The sequence below is a fragment of the Eptatretus burgeri genome, chromosome 3 (assembly GCF_056783735.1).
Source record: "Eptatretus burgeri isolate ZD-2024b chromosome 3, Ebu_testis_v1, whole genome shotgun sequence".
In the NCBI taxonomy this organism is placed as follows: domain Eukaryota; kingdom Metazoa; phylum Chordata; class Myxini; order Myxiniformes; family Myxinidae; genus Eptatretus; species Eptatretus burgeri.
The window spans coordinates 122,145,720-122,161,374 of record NC_140963.1 but is presented as its reverse complement, the minus strand read 5'-3'; the positions used below and the strand labels follow the sequence as shown (position 1 = coordinate 122,161,374).

General features: G+C 41.6%; 1 protein-coding gene across 8 annotated transcripts in view; it reads right to left on the bottom strand.

Annotated features, from left to right (window-relative positions):
• LOC147030881 (uncharacterized) overlaps positions 1 to 15,360 on the bottom strand; it is a 37,463-nt gene extending 22,103 nt beyond the window's left edge. Inside the window, exons 1-3 of one of the 8 annotated variants that reach the window (XR_015056555.1) lie at positions 15,029 to 15,360; positions 14,802 to 14,926; positions 1,011 to 1,034 (exon numbers count right to left, since the gene is read on the bottom strand). Coding sequence is in view for 2 of the 8 variants with exons in the window: in XM_085875420.1 (XP_085731546.1) it covers positions 1,011 to 1,034; positions 14,802 to 14,856; positions 15,029 to 15,246 (297 nt within the window). In the remaining 6 variants the exon portion in view is untranslated. The remainder of the gene's footprint in view (positions 1 to 1,010; positions 1,035 to 14,801; positions 14,927 to 15,028) is intronic. The other 7 variants (XR_015056558.1, XM_085875420.1, XM_085875419.1 and 4 more) reach the window with 7 other exon arrangements.
• Between the last annotated feature and the right edge of the window lie 295 nt (positions 15,361 to 15,655).

Below are 15,655 nucleotides of genomic sequence, written 5' to 3'. Positions count from 1 at the left end.
TTTTAGTTGTAAAAAACAACAACCTGGTATCGAACATGTCCTTAACCATTTCCGGACATGCATTTACCAACTTTGTTCCAACTTGGCACAAGCAAAATGCATAATGGCGTTCAGTGCCTCTCACTTTATTTTGCAATCTGATCAAAGATGGCTGACTGGTCCACTGGCGGCCTTTTTAGTGAGATGTCAATATGAGCTAGCCCTTTAACTTCAAACAGCAAAATAACTAAAACAATGGAAGCTATGATATTGTATCTTTTTTACTTGTTCAACTAACTCTTTTTGCCTGAGAAACACTGAACAATTCTTGCCTCACTCTCCATACACATCATTAACTCAACATATAACAATAACATGAATGCCAAGGCTCCATACAAAAATCAACAAACACGGCAATCACACACACACACACACACACACACACACACACACACACACACACACACACACACACACACACACACACACACACACACACACACACACACACACACACACACGGCTGGTATCGGCAATTTTTTGGGGAATCGGCAGGTTGGAGTCAGTTTGATTACCGACTGCAGTATAGACTGTATACAACCCAGAATTCTTGAGTAGCTTTCACTGAAAAAAGTAACATTTCTATCGACATTTCAAGGAAATGATCACAAACATTCATCTTTATAAACAGTTGCGTGTGATGGTTTGAAAAAAAATTTTCCTCGGTAATTTATAAAACACGCTCATACTGCAACGGCTTGGAAATCGGGTGTTATCAAATAAATTTTGTTATGAAACTCACAAAGGGAAACATATAACCTTTGTAAAGCAAATCCGATCACCAAATGCTTTAGAAACAGGTGCGAGGACAAAGGAAAACCTGATAGAACCTCCATAAAATACGGGGGAAAAAAAAAAACTTTACCACCATGGCACCCTCAACAGGCATGGCATGTCCACACACCCATGGAGAGTCCATACAGATCCAAATCAAGCCATATCTACCACGTCCGTGTGTGTTGTAAACGTACCTCTCCCTTGTGGCCAAGGATCTCCTGATGAAGAAAGAATTAAATAAGGCTGTTAATTATCTTCAAAAAGGGGTGTTTTAATTAACCCAAACACCCAATTTTCACTCTTGCACTTCCATGGAGTTTTCTTAGTCGAGATGCAAAGTTTCAGGCTGCTAGGTTTTATAGTTTTGGAGTTATGGAGAAGACACACACACACACACACACACACACACACACACACACACACACACACACACACACACACACACACACACACACACACACACACACACCCTTTTATTAGTACAGATTTATAATCGCCCAAAACGTACAATCGCCCAAAACGGAAACGGCAAACTGTGTTTGTAATTGCCGAACAAAGGACCCCTGTAGACTGTGCCGTCATGGATTGCAAATGCAGGTTATGAAACACGGCGTTTCACTCAATGAATTTACACTTTCTGCACATTCCATAATTTTTTTCTTCACTCAATATAATCGCCGAACATTAGAAAAAGTCGTTTATTGCTTTACTTAAATAAATACACTAAGTTATAAAAATCGCTAATTTGTTTAAATTTTTGGATTTCACTCCAGATTTTGACACTTATTTTGTTCACCAGATCCACTTCTCAAATCCAATATAATATTTTGATTATATACTTTAATTAGCCCATGAGAGTAGATCGTGTTTCTGAATCGACGCATGCTTCAATAGGTCAAACAAAATGGCAGCTGAAGACTCCAGCAACCACAGAGGGCTGACGTACCACCATTTAAGACATATTTTGTTTTTTTTTTTGTGATGAGCACCCCCTAAATAATCTTCAAAAGGGGTGCTTTAATGAACTCAAACACTCAATTTTCACTCGTGCATTTTATTGGAGTTTTCTTCGTTTGCATGCAAAGTTTCAGGCTGCTAGGTTTTATAGTTTTGGTTTGATGGAGACGACACACTGACACACTGACACATTACCTTTTATTAATATAAATTTCTTCAACATCGGTTTTGACATTTTATTTTTCAGTGAGCCAGTATCGTTCAAGATTTTCACCTGTTTTCTTGTGAGAAAAACAAAAAAAAAAATCTTACTGCGCCTTTTCTTTGAATTGTATTAATGTTAATCATGCAAGGTTTTTGATTTTGAAAACAAGATGATAGTTTATAAAGATTGATTTGATTAATATATCCTCCAGTTGGCACTTTACGACAAATTTATTTATCAAAAACATTATGTGTGACTAATAATAACACCATTATCTGTATTAATATGTAATCATGTTTCTTCCAAAAGCAAACAATATGTATCAACTTCTTCACTCTCTCCTCTTTCAATGTATACAGAAGTATCCACTCTATTAGGCTTTATAGTTTCCTTTTGAGTGCTCAGGTCAATTGCATAGATTGTAAAAAGTTTTTTTTAATGCAACCATCCAGAATAGGTTCTTTATTAACCTTCGCCATCGAAGATGGATGGAGGTTACTGTTTTCACCCCTTTCTGTTTGTTTGTTTGTCTGTGAACAGTATTACGGAAAAACTCCTCGACGGATTTCGACGAAACTTGGTGGGGGGGTTAGGTCTGGTCCAAGGATCATGCCATTAGATTTTGGACTTGGTCCAAAATCCAATATGGCCGTTATGGCGGCGAATTTGAAAAAATATTTGAATTTTTTTTTCATTTCTACATGTTTTAAGTGATTTCCAACCCCCCCCCCAACCCACCTCCCAAAAAAAAAATTTAGAGAAAAAAATTTTTGCAACTTTTTTTTAAACAAAATTTCGATTTTTTTTTTTGCATTTCTACATGTTTTAAGTGATTTCCAACCCCCCCCCCCCAAAAAAAAAAATTGTTAGAGAAAAACAAAATTTTGCAAATTTTTTTTTCAACAAAATTTCGATTTTTTTTTTGCATTTCTACATGTTATAAGTGATTTCCAACAAAAAAAACATGCCAAAATTATAATTGCGGCTGGTTTTGGAACTTCAGGTGGATATACCCACGTAAAATCAATTTCTGTCTCAAGGAATCTAGTTATGACGAATGAATTGAGTATGTAAAAGTTAAAAGTAAAAGGGAAAGTTACAAAATATAACTCTGTGAGCACTGTTGACGTCAAATTGAATTAATAGGATATCAGGTTCACTTGAGTGACCGAGCAGTATTGGCGGCGGAGGTTTTGCACTCTACCGAGTGCTCCCCCTCTAGTTACCATTGCTTTCACATACCTTTGGGTAAGACTTATCTGCTTCAGCATAATCATGTTTTTTCCCAATCAATTTCCAATCTGTCTCATGGATAAAATGTTACACCTTAGTCCAGTTGCCAGGTTGAGTACCTTGTTGTTGCGAGAAGTGTATTGTTTTTTTGATGGTTTCGTAGTCGCATGGGTCTATAGAAAAAATTTGGCTTGGTTACCAGAGTGGCAACCTTGGGGTACTCCGATAATTTGTATAAATCCAAGATGGTCACTGCGGACGGAGGTGGAAAATAACTTTTCAACCAATCAACCTACAATCACGTGTGATACATTTTTTTCCGTATAATTTTGAGGTGAGGAATCGATTTCTGAGGTCAGTTGTGTGGTTCGGGGGTCAAATTCAGGGTCAAAGGTCAAGTTCAATGTCACTTTTGAATTATTGAGGGGTTTAAAACGTTTTGACCCCTGCATCAACTGCAGATCACTCCTACTCGATAGTTGATGAACGATCCCATTGATTCTAATCTCACCTCTTCTTCTTTTCAGAGAAATGTATGATGGCTGATTCAAGGTGTCTTCTCCCAGTGTGTCACGGAGAAGAAACAAAATTCACTGAGATCGGGATCAAGAAGCTCATCTCGTGCGCCAAATCCCATGGAGATGGGGACCTGCAGGCTAAGCTAGAGAACATTATTGATGTTGGTGGAGATGTGGCAAGCATCACCTGCCACAAAGGTTGCTACTGTACTTATACATCAAAAGAGAATATTGAGAGAGTGAGAAAGTCACAGAAAAGAAAGGCTGAAGATGAGGGTGTAAGGACAACTACAAGGCCTCATACAAAGGTAGCTGACAAAGGTGTGTTTGAATACAAACGTGATTGTATGTTCTGTAGTGAGGAATGTTTACCCATTGGTGATAGCCACCCAGAAAGATAGGACCGTGTTCGTGAGCATATGACCAAAGAACATTTTGACACAGAACGTAACCCACTCCCAACTATGAAAGATATGCTCCTTGATGTTGCTGAGCAGCGTAATGATGATGTTGCGAGAAGGGTCAAGTTGCACCTTGCTTTTATTTCTGATCTACCTTCTGCTGAGTGCAAGTACCACGTCCGCTGCTGTAACAGTTTCACGAAAGTCCCCACATATGCCAATTTGCCAACTGGTAGTGCAGATGAAAATGCTCTGAAGGAAGTCATTGAGTACATGAACCGAGACAGGTCCAGAATATGGAATAGTGTTGAACTGCATTCCCTGTACTCAGATCGAGGTGGCAAGCTCGCTCGACGTGACATGTTAAGCAAGTTGACTGACTGCATTAGTAAGGATGTTATCGTTGTTCGGGTAGATGGCTGTGCTGCCATTGTTGGTTTCCGTGAGTCTGTTGCTAAAAGTCTCAAGATAGTTAAGGTAGATGATACGGATGAGAGGAGCATTGCTTCCGTGGTGAGGCAGATCAAGCATGAGGCACGGTCGGTCAAGTACAGCAGTGCCAATTATGACCTATCAGAGTTTACACAGGCCAACACAATCAAGGCGACCAGCCCAAGTTTGTTGAAGTTGGTTTCGGACCTGGTCTCCGATGGTAAAGTGACCAAGAAATCTCTGAGCCTGAGCCAGTCAATTCAGAGTCACGTTACAGGCACCAGAAATCAGACAACATTAGGACTGGCCGTCAAACTTGTGCACCGGCACGGCAGTTCCGAACTTCTCAAACCTCTTCATGAACATGGCTTCACCACCTCGTACGATGAGGCCCTGAGATTCCGAAAATTGGCCGCTCGTCGACTAGTTGACAAGGCACAGGTTCTCCACCAGTTCATGGGGTTGTGTATAACCGTCGGCGCCATCTTCGCGTGATTTGACAACTTCGATCTCCAGGTATTCACACCCAATGGTCGACGCGCTACCCAAGTCCTCTCACATGAATTCCAGCAACCTCATCCCGCAGGTATGCTGGAGTATGGCCGCGCTAAGCCAGGGATGCAGACCATACTTGCAAAATCTGCTGACCAGCAGGCTCCACCTGAACTTGACATCACGAAGTATGGGTGGGAAATAAAAGATGGCACCCCAGTACCAGCAACCTCCGATCAGCCCCAAGGACCCCAAGATCTCATGGATGTAGTGCGGTGTGGCTGCAAGGCGGCGGTGAAGGCGTGCGGCACTGAACGTTGCAGCTGTCACCATGGAAAGATATCATGCACTGTGTATTGCGCTTGTGTTTGTCGTGATGCCTGCTTTAACCCGTTCAAGACAGGAGACGAAGACCAAGATGAAATGGAAGAGGAAAGAGAAGCAGATGTGGAAGATGGCGAGGAAACTGAACATCTTGATCTTGCATTCGGCTCTGATGATGAATGGGAGTGATCGACGTTACTAAATAAACGCTTGACCACCATCGCTCTGAAAATGTCATTATTATGTCATTATTTTATTTCATTTTTGGCCGAAAAAGACCTTGAACTTCACCTTTGACCCTGAATTGACCCCAAATCACAAATTTGACCTCAGAAATCGATTCCTCAGGTCAAAATTATATAGAAAAGAGGTATCACACGTGATTGTAAATTAATTGGTTGAAAAGTTATATTCCACCCCCCCCCCCCCCCGTCCGTGTTGGCCATCTTGGATTTATGCAAATTAGTGGAGTTCCCCAAGGTTTCCGCTTCGGCAACCAAGCCAAATTTTCTCTATAGACCCATGTGAGTACGAAACCATCAAAAAACAATACACTTCTCATTATAACAAGGTTGAGTACAGAACATATACAGGTGGCAAACGGACTATCTAGAGAAACCCGAAGTTGTTTCACCTTCGCATTATCACTCAATGCATTATTCTTAACAGTAGCAGTATCTCCATCTGGTTTCTTTAAAATGAGCCGGAGGTATCATGGCATTCCTTCTGGAACACCCAAATTCCATGTGCAAGTGGTTTGGTTCAGTTTAACATGGTGGCATCTTCTTTTAAGGTAAGATACATTTAGCGGTTTCTTTGAGTTCAGTCTTCTGTTCAATATCTCTTCTGTTTTAAGATAAGGAGTATATTCACTAATATACCAACTAATTTCATCAATGACAAATTTCTTCTGAGTGCGAAAAGCATGACCAACAACAAAAAGTAATCTATTTTCATTATCATTCCTTTTTAGTTGAAATCTAATTTTTAGTCCATACAGAACTTTTTCATAATCACAAAATCCAAATACACCTTTAATAGGAGTTGCCACAGTGAAAGTGTTTTCTGCTTTTGTATCATTGTTATACATTCCTTTTCTTTAACAATAACTGAGGTCTGCATTTGTTCCCCTTGTCATATCAGAAAAAAAACCTTTGCCAGCACACTTACCCATTATAACGTGATATCGTGTAAATTTCATCATTTCAGACGTAGCAGAGATATAATCAACCACTTCAAATTATTGTGTTCCAATATACAAACGAACACTATCAAACATTTTCCAGAATAAATCATTTACGAGTGTAGCATTTGCATTTTGACAAGCCTTAGTGAATGAAAATTTACACAAGAAACTATCGGCCAGATTCAAACAAGTTTGTTGATTATTTATTTCAAAACTTTTTGTTCCATTTGTATTTAAATCTTTTGTCAACAGGAATATTTGGAAATCTTTATATCTTTGCCAGGACTTTGAGTTCGTTCAGTTAGTTTTCCAAAACCCGGGACAGAAGGGGTAAGGGAGAGGTGGGTAATTTTCCCGGGACAGAAGGGGTAAGGGGGAGGTGGGTGGGTAAGGGAGAGGTGGGTAGGTGGGTAGAAGGGGTAAGGGAGAGATGGTAGAGAGTGGGTAGAGAGGTGGCAGGGGGGCAAGGGGAGCATCAAATTCTTCGCGGATTTTACATGATACACACGAGCATTACACTGAGCCCGGCGCACCTTCAACGCACCCACACTGTAGCTATGCCGCCTGCTCACACCAGAGCTGTTCACCTCACCTCACATTACCAGCCAATATTCTCACTCGAGCTGCAGAGTCCATCACGCAAGCCAAAGACCATCGAGTGCCCCAGACCACCGGGCACAAACGGAGCAGAGGGAGAGATCCAGCAGTGTGCAAGAGGCGAGCCAGAACACAGAAACATTGGGCGGCCACAATTTCAGCTGGGTCGTGGAAGGTGTGTCAGGGGCACGCAAACGAGTCCACACTGTTCTTTCTGACTGAAACCATTTCTTACCCCTTCTTCCCACACTCACATTTCTTTGGGTGTCTGGTACCTTTTGTTTAGAAGGGTATGTGATTGTTTGAAAGCATCTGATGATGGATATGTCACATCGGGGATAAGGGGAAATGTATACATGCTTGCAAGTACTGTGTTTGTTTGCATTGCCTTTCCTTAAGTTTTTTCCACCATTTCCCAGTTTGAATTCCCAACAGCCATTTATCCCACCATTTGAATTCCCATCAAGATTATCACAGACACTCTGGGATCTTTTACATCCACAAGCAGCAACCAATGCTGACAGAAGAGTCAAAAGCTAATTTTTGCATGCAATGGAATGCACACTCATGAATGCAACACCAATCTTTATAAACACCAGGACGACAGTCATAAAGTTTGGAATCAAACCCAGATGAGACAATGCAAATGCACCACATCAGAGCTACACTGTTAGACTTAAAATAATTTGTGTGCAAAATTCAGGAATGTCTGTCCTGAAAGAAATGTCCCTTTCCAAAGACTTACTGTCTAAATGACCCTCCTTAAAGGACAAGCATTCCAGCTTTGCGTGAGAGTTACCTTTTTGGGGACCTTCTAAGTTACCATTGAACACAAACTAGAACATGACTCAGTAGTGTGCATACCTCAGCAAAGCTGAACATTTCACATTTTGTATCCCACTGATGGGCAGCATCTGGATCCGAACGTAAACTAAAATCGAATTGGTTTATTCTTGTGAACTAATTAACTCATCCACCAAGTTTTGTCATAATTAGTTCACAACTTTTTGAGATATCATGCTATATATCGCTTTTAGCATCATCGCTCAATGGTGGAGATTCACTTAAAAATTCTTGTATCCGAATCCGGATCTTCACCAAAATCGAATCATTTCGTCCCACAACACACCCAACTTGTCCACCAAGTTTCATCCGAATCAGTCAATAACTTTTTGAGATATCATGCTACATGTTGTTTTTGGCCCTATCTCTCAATGGTGAAGAATCACTTTAAAAATTCTAGTAGTCGGATCCGGATCTTCACCAATATCTAATCAGTTTGTCTTTGTCACGCACCCAACGTGTGCACAAAATTTCATCCGGATCCGTCAACAAGTTTTTAAGATATCCTGTACACAGAGAAACAGACAGAAAGCGGTGAAAACATAACCTCCTTCACCTTCGGTGGCAGAGGTAATCAGGTGAGGACGATCATAAAGGATGGCTGGGAAGAGAACAAAGAAAAGAGTTTGGGGGAATGAACCTGACCTTGTCCATAAACAGAGTCGAAGAGAATCAGAAGGCAGTATGTCCACAGCCTTTCCATCATGTACCCTGTTCGACAAGATCTGTCTCTGCAGCGTCTGTTTTATTCTCTGCCTGAACCCTCTTAACCCACCTCTCCCTTACCCCTTCTGTCCCGGGTTTTGGAAAACTAACTGAACGAACTCAAACTCCTGGCAAAGATATAAAGATTTCCAAATATTCCTGTTGACAAAAGATGAGATGTTAAATGGTTAACCGTAAAATAATCATTACTTGTTTTATCGGTAGCGAGTCAATAATTACTGTTTTCTTGAGTTGTTCCATGATGTTCAGAATGATTTTTCGTTTTTTATTTTTCATGTGGATATTGTTCAGGCATGTCATTATACAATTTCATGCAAAATGTTTGATAAATGTCAATTTTCACTTGATTTTGTATCTTTAGGTTGTAAAAGGTTTAGTTTTTTTGGAAACATTGTCGAGGCTCGCATGAGAGCTAACACAATGCACAGCAAGAATGGCATGAGACAAGAGGGGTGGGAGAGGAAGGACAAAACAGTGGGGAATAGAGACATTAGGATATCTGTGGAAGGGAGAGGGATGGGGCGAGGAACACGGGGTGTGCAGGATGGACATTACAGGGACTTTCAGGAAGGAAGCAGGGAATTTGAAGGAGGTGGGTTTGGAGTGGATTAACGGGGGCAGCAAAGATCGAGGATTTGGATTGGGGACGATAAGAGGTGGTGGTGAACAGCTGTTCTGAAGGTCTGGAGGGAAGAATGGGAGTGAACAGAGTGAGGGAGTTTATTGCAAAGGTGGGGAAAAAGAGGAATGAAAGAGTGAAGGTGAGCAGCGATTCGTGATTTTGGTAGTTTTACCAGAAGGGGGTTTTTAGCGGACCTTGAGCGCCCTGCGGAAATATGGTGGGGACAAATTGCCGACACAGCAGGGAGAGGAGGGGCGAGACTGGATAGGAGAGGTAGAACACAGAAAGACCATAGTCCTGCCTGCGGTGAGAGAGTGAGAGGCCCAAAGACAGCCTCAGCGCGGGAGACACCAATGATCCGAAATGCCTTTGTTTCCACAACAAGAAGCCGAGAATGGCTGGTGTTCCTGCCTACCACCTAAGGGGAGAGCAGTACTCCATCAGGCTGTGGACGAAAGCTTGGTATGTGGTCAGGAGCTCAGGTGGGCCGAGGAAGGACTTTGCACGACGGAGAATTCCCAGTCGGTGACTGGCTTTGGAGGCCAGGTTGGAAATGTAGTTTTCCCAGGAAAGATCATGGCAGATGGTGAGATCCAGAAGGTTGAAAGAAACGACTTCTTCCAGAGGATTGTTGAGAAAGTGGATGGGGGGGGGGGGGGGGGAATTGTCAAACGGTCCTTTCGGAGAGACATCGTGAGAGTGTGAGATTTGTCCGGATTGAAAGACATGTTCCACGTGTTCGACCAGTTTGTGATTTTATCCAGATCTGCAGTGAGCGAAGAAGTTGCTGCTTGCCGGTCTGAGGGATGATAGATGGTACAGCAGAGGGTGGAGTCATCAGCAAAAAGAGAGGATTTTCCAGAGAGTCAAAGAGATCATTGATGAAAACCAGAAAAAGAACACTGCCCAGAATGCTGCCTTGAGGAACTCATGAACAATCGGGTTAATAATAGAGTGGCATTTTTTACAAACAGTGTAAGAAAACTAAATCCATGATGGCCGCAGGTATTGAAAATGGATAGTATTTGTGGAATATTTGGCATCAAACGTAAGTTGTGGATGCTGTTATGAATTCAGTTATGTCATTACCATATTTATAATGACAGATACTGAAACAAACAACATTACAGGAAAGAAAGGCGATATGACTGCCCCTTTTTGAATTTCAAAATGGCCACCATGAAAAAGACAGGTGCAGTATCTCGTATGCCAAACCAAACACATGATACATAATCGTACATTTTAGCAAACACCACATTCATCACAATGAACATTTATTTTAAATGAACAAGCACCATGTAGATTATCCACACCTAACAATGGATGGAGGCCCTTCATGTCAGACATGAGATCATGGCCGTCATGAGATCATGTGGACATATATCATCCTTTTGATACAGTTCTTATACAGCTTTGATACATGGTTTACTGATTTGATGTACTCGTAACCAACGTCTGGCACTGAATGGAATCCTTTCATCCACTCTCCCTGACTGAAGTGCCCAAAGGCAGTGTTCTGGGCCTAGCACATACACACATTACTTACATACATACATACATACGACACATGCAATTCACAGTGCGTCACTACGTCCACTTTCCAGCAGTACTCCAAGAGCCTCCATCTGACCATCCCCCAGGCAGATGCTTGACCCATCCCCATCTCTTCAGTATAGGACATTCCAGGCACCCATCTTAAGGGACTGCTTCAGGTTAATCCAAAGAGACCACCATCTGGTGGAAGACACCTCAACACCACCTCGACACACATTACTGTGCGTTTTGTGGAGTGAAGTGTTTTGCGGTGACTGGAGCCCCAATCCTGCCACCAACCTCCTTGGGTAGGTAACTAACTGCAGGAGGACATCTGACAATGCATTTGGCACCAGATATGGATGACCCTTGGCTCACAAGGAACTCCTCCGACCTTTGGCAGGTTTTGTATTCAATCCTGCTGGGTGTCAATGTCCGTACACCTTCCACATCAGGGAAACCTGGTGGGGAGAGCCAGTTTGGTTGCCAACACTCGACCATGAACATGTTACAACAGGTTTTACATGATACCCGAAGCAAGCCACAGATCTGGTCTGGCCTGACAATCAGGGTTGGGTGCCACCGTATCAGCCAGGCTGCTTTGTCCCATGTATGAGCACAGCACAAGGCAGGGCTCCCGTCCTCAAGCAATCATCCTACCCCAGCCTCAGAGTATCTAGATTGCAGGTGCAGGTCACTACACCCAGCAGTTTCGCATTTATCTGCCTCTTCTTGACCCAGTCCTATTCCTGATCTTCAACAATGATCTCTCTGACTCTCTGGAAAATCCTCTAAATCTATTTGCTGATGACTGCCCCCTCTGCTGTGACATCCCTCATCCTTCAGACAGGCAGACTGCGGACTCTTCCGTCTCTTCAGACTTTGAAAAAAAAAATCACAAACTGGCCAAATACTTGGAATATGTCATTCAATCCTATGAAATCTCACACTCTCACTATTTCTCTCCAAAAGGACCATCTGGCAAACCCTCCTGTCAACCTTCTTAACAATCCTGTTGAGGAAGTTAATTCATTCAAACTCCTGGGTCTCACAATCAGCCATGAGCTTTCTTGTGCAAACCACATGTTAAAGTTGGCCCACAAAGCCAGCCACCGAATGTGAGCATCCTCCGTCATACAAAGTCCTTCCTTGGCACACCTGAATTCCTATCCACCTACAAGGTTTACATCCACATCTTAATGGAGTACTGCTCTCAACTCTGGGCTGGCTCCTCGACTGCACATCTTGCTCAGCTTGACGCCATGGAAACCAAGGCCTTTAAGATCGATGGAATCTCCCGTGATGAAGCCGAGTCTGTGGGCCAATCACTTCCACATCGCAGACAGGTCGGTGGTCCCTCTCTGTATTCTACTGCCTCCTTTCTCAACTTGCACCCTGTGCTCTTTCCGCACTTTACACCCCACCCCTCCAGGTCTCTGCAAGACATACACTGTCAACCATCAATCCCCTTCTGGTGACAGAAAAATTATTTAATGATTTGAAGCTGGGTTCTTTTATTTTTTTGAATAAAGCTCACTTGGCTGTGCCTGGATGGGTTTGAGATTAGAGGAGTAGCAGCTGAAACCCAAATCTTATCCGGGTTCCTCCTGATGACTTCAATTTTTTGCTTGTATTTTGTTCCTTCTCATGACTCCAATGCAGTATTTGGTCTTCCATTTGATTTGATTTGAATTTATTTTAATCCCATTCTCAATTCAATTGAATAATAATAATAAACGTCATAGGTCAGGGTCAAGTGTCCGAGCAAAGCAGGGTTGCATCAAAGTGGGATATCTTGGTACCCGGTCAGGAGTGCCAGCAGTTATTAAGTGCCAGTTCTACTTATTGTCCACCAATCCTTCCCAATTCCATGTTGAAGCGATGTATGTTATTGCCGGGCAAAGAAGGAAGGGAGGGAGGACTCAGTTTTTACTTGGTTTGTTTTCTTTCTTATTTTCCTGTTTGTTTGTCTGGGCGATATCTCAGCCATCCTTTGAGCTAGGAAGGTGAAATTTGGGGGCAAAAGTGAAGATATGTGCATGGCTCACAAAGTGGGTATGCTGTGGTATATTTGTGGGAAATTCCACATAAAACTATTATGAGGTACTTAGACAAACCATCAATGGTCAGAAATGAAAGTGGACATCTTGGGGAACCTGTAGAAACCGGCAATATCATACTCTCCATTTCCCAGTTTTATTAAAGATGAATTAAAGCAACAGAATATGGGTATTGTAACCTCAGAAATGTTACAGTTTGATTGGTAAAATTTTTATTTGACAGTTATTTTGAGTGTCGTGACTCAGAATGTGAACTTTGGTGTCACTTTTATGTTTTGATGATATTCTGTCTCCCTATTCGGGTTATCTGGCATCTACCCTATCTGATGAAATAATGGATTCGTACATAACGCTTCGTGTCCACTGTATCGAAAAAAAATAAGAAGTCTCGTGTTGATAATGTTTCTTATGATTTTTCTTCCAAATCTCCATTAATTTCTTGGAAATATGGCAGAGTCTAACTGCAGAAAAATATAGATCAAAATTGTGATCAGAAAAATAAAATTCAGACCGCAAGTAATCACGTCTTGATTTTCGTGTCAGTCTCGTTATGTACGAATCATCATCTCTCGTCGGACGCAAATAACGCTAACATTAGAAAATCTTGCCGTCTTGCAAACTTCCCCCATTGATGGATATAATAGGCACTTGCAAGTGTGTCAGCACATTTCCATTCGCAGTCGAGCGCAGCATTTGTCTTAGTGTCCGTGTCTTTGTGAGAGCCGTAACGTAGGAATCCAGCGTGAGGACGCCGAGCCGAACGAGGTGACTCGCATTTGTCTGATAATTAATTATTCATTTTAACCAATGCTAGAATGTTTTTGGTGCTTCGTGAGGATCCGACAGGTAACAATTATGTTTTTATTTTCATGTTTAAAGTGATTATTTTCAAAAGTTCTAAAGAAATAGATTCGATTTTAATGTTATTTTTCCCTTACAAGTGTGGCTTTCTTTGTTACTGAACTCGTCTGTGTTTTCTTCGTAATTTATAACATCGGACTCTCTCAAAATGTGTTGTTTTTTTCTTTTTCCTGTCGCATATTGAGACTGTTTAAAAAGACAGAGTAAAAAATTATCTGTTTCTTATCCCAAAATGTAATATTTACATTGTTTTTTTCTCATCTGAGTCCGTACATAACGCTGATGCTAAGCTCAAAATTCGAACGTGTATTTACAGTATTGTATATATTCAGTGGTAACTTTAAAACCGGATGTGCTGCAGGTCTAAAAATTTAGATTTAGCTATTTCAATACATGCAGATTAACATAATGGGTTGCATTTCATGTTTCCCTAAACTTTTTTTTTTGCCTTTTGTGTAACAGTACGTGTACCCACTTTGTGAGCCATGCACATATACTTTGGAAAAATCAGTACGATATATTTTTTTGATCAATCAATAAATTTATTAATCACTTATTATCGATTTATGAATTCCTTATTTATCTGGGCAAAATCTGGGCAAAATCTCAGGCACACTTTGAGCTTGGAAACTAATATTTGGACACGACAGTGACCAAGTGTGTCGGCAGGTCTCTCTCAGGGCTATCTGCCGACTTTCTCAAAGTTAAGTTGCTGGTCATTATCTGTCCAGTTTTAACTGTTCATTTTCTCACCCACATGTCACTGTGTGTTCCTAGTTCGGTTTTGTTTCAAAAATCGTGCTATTTTGTGAGTTTTCGTCGACCTTGTCTTACCAGGTTCCTTGAGGCCGACCCATCCTTCCCCTCTCGGTGTACGATCATAGTAATTTGTATTCTCTCCCGATTACCTTAAATTCCTATCTTCCCCACTTTAACAACGCCCGCATCCCTCCCCACAAAACACTGTTTCTTGTCTTAAATTTAAAAAAAACGACCTTTCTCCTTGCATACTCATGAGTCCTGATCCTTCTTCTTCTTCTTCTTCTTCTTCTGAAATGAATGAGAGAGAGAAAGGCCTTCGGTTGGAATTAGGCTTTAATTTGCTTGATTGAAGCCATCTCTACAAACACACACAAACAGGTACATCAACAATCGACTACAGCAAAATATAATAATAATTAACCAGCAAACACACAGAGCGAGGTACACTCTCAACTCTCACCGTTTAAGCCTCAGTGGATTACGCCAGTCAAAGACAAGAACCGAGGGATCATGCCTTTTGTCAGAGCAGTTTGTCAGCTGTTGCTCCACAAGCAAGCCACACGTCACGAAGTGCGACTTTGTCTTCTTCTTCTTTAATAGCACCACATCTTCCATTCCTCTTCTTCTTCCTCCTGCTGGCACCATCTTTATTCCACGAAGCTGACCCTTTCTCGCCATTACCTTCACGATTTCTTCCTACAACCTTCCATTCCCGAATCTTACCTGTTCTTCAAAAATACATCAAAAAATAATTCTCTTCCTTGTATCCTTTCGATTCATACACCTCCTATAACCCAGAGTCTCTCCACTCTTCCTGGTACTTTTCATCGACCTAGCAGCTTCACACTGCGTTTACAGTTCCAAATTCACCACACATCTCCACGATTTTACTTCACCCTTCCCTTTTCCGAATGGTACGCAATCCTTGTTTAAAATAAATAAATTCACTTTTGACTATACACCTCCCATAAATAACCACGTGCTTCTCCCGTAACCACGTGATCTGTTTCCACCCCCTGCGTTTCCCGATCCGATTTCACCATTCACCTCACCATTTTACTTCACCCTTCCCTTTTCCGAATGTTAC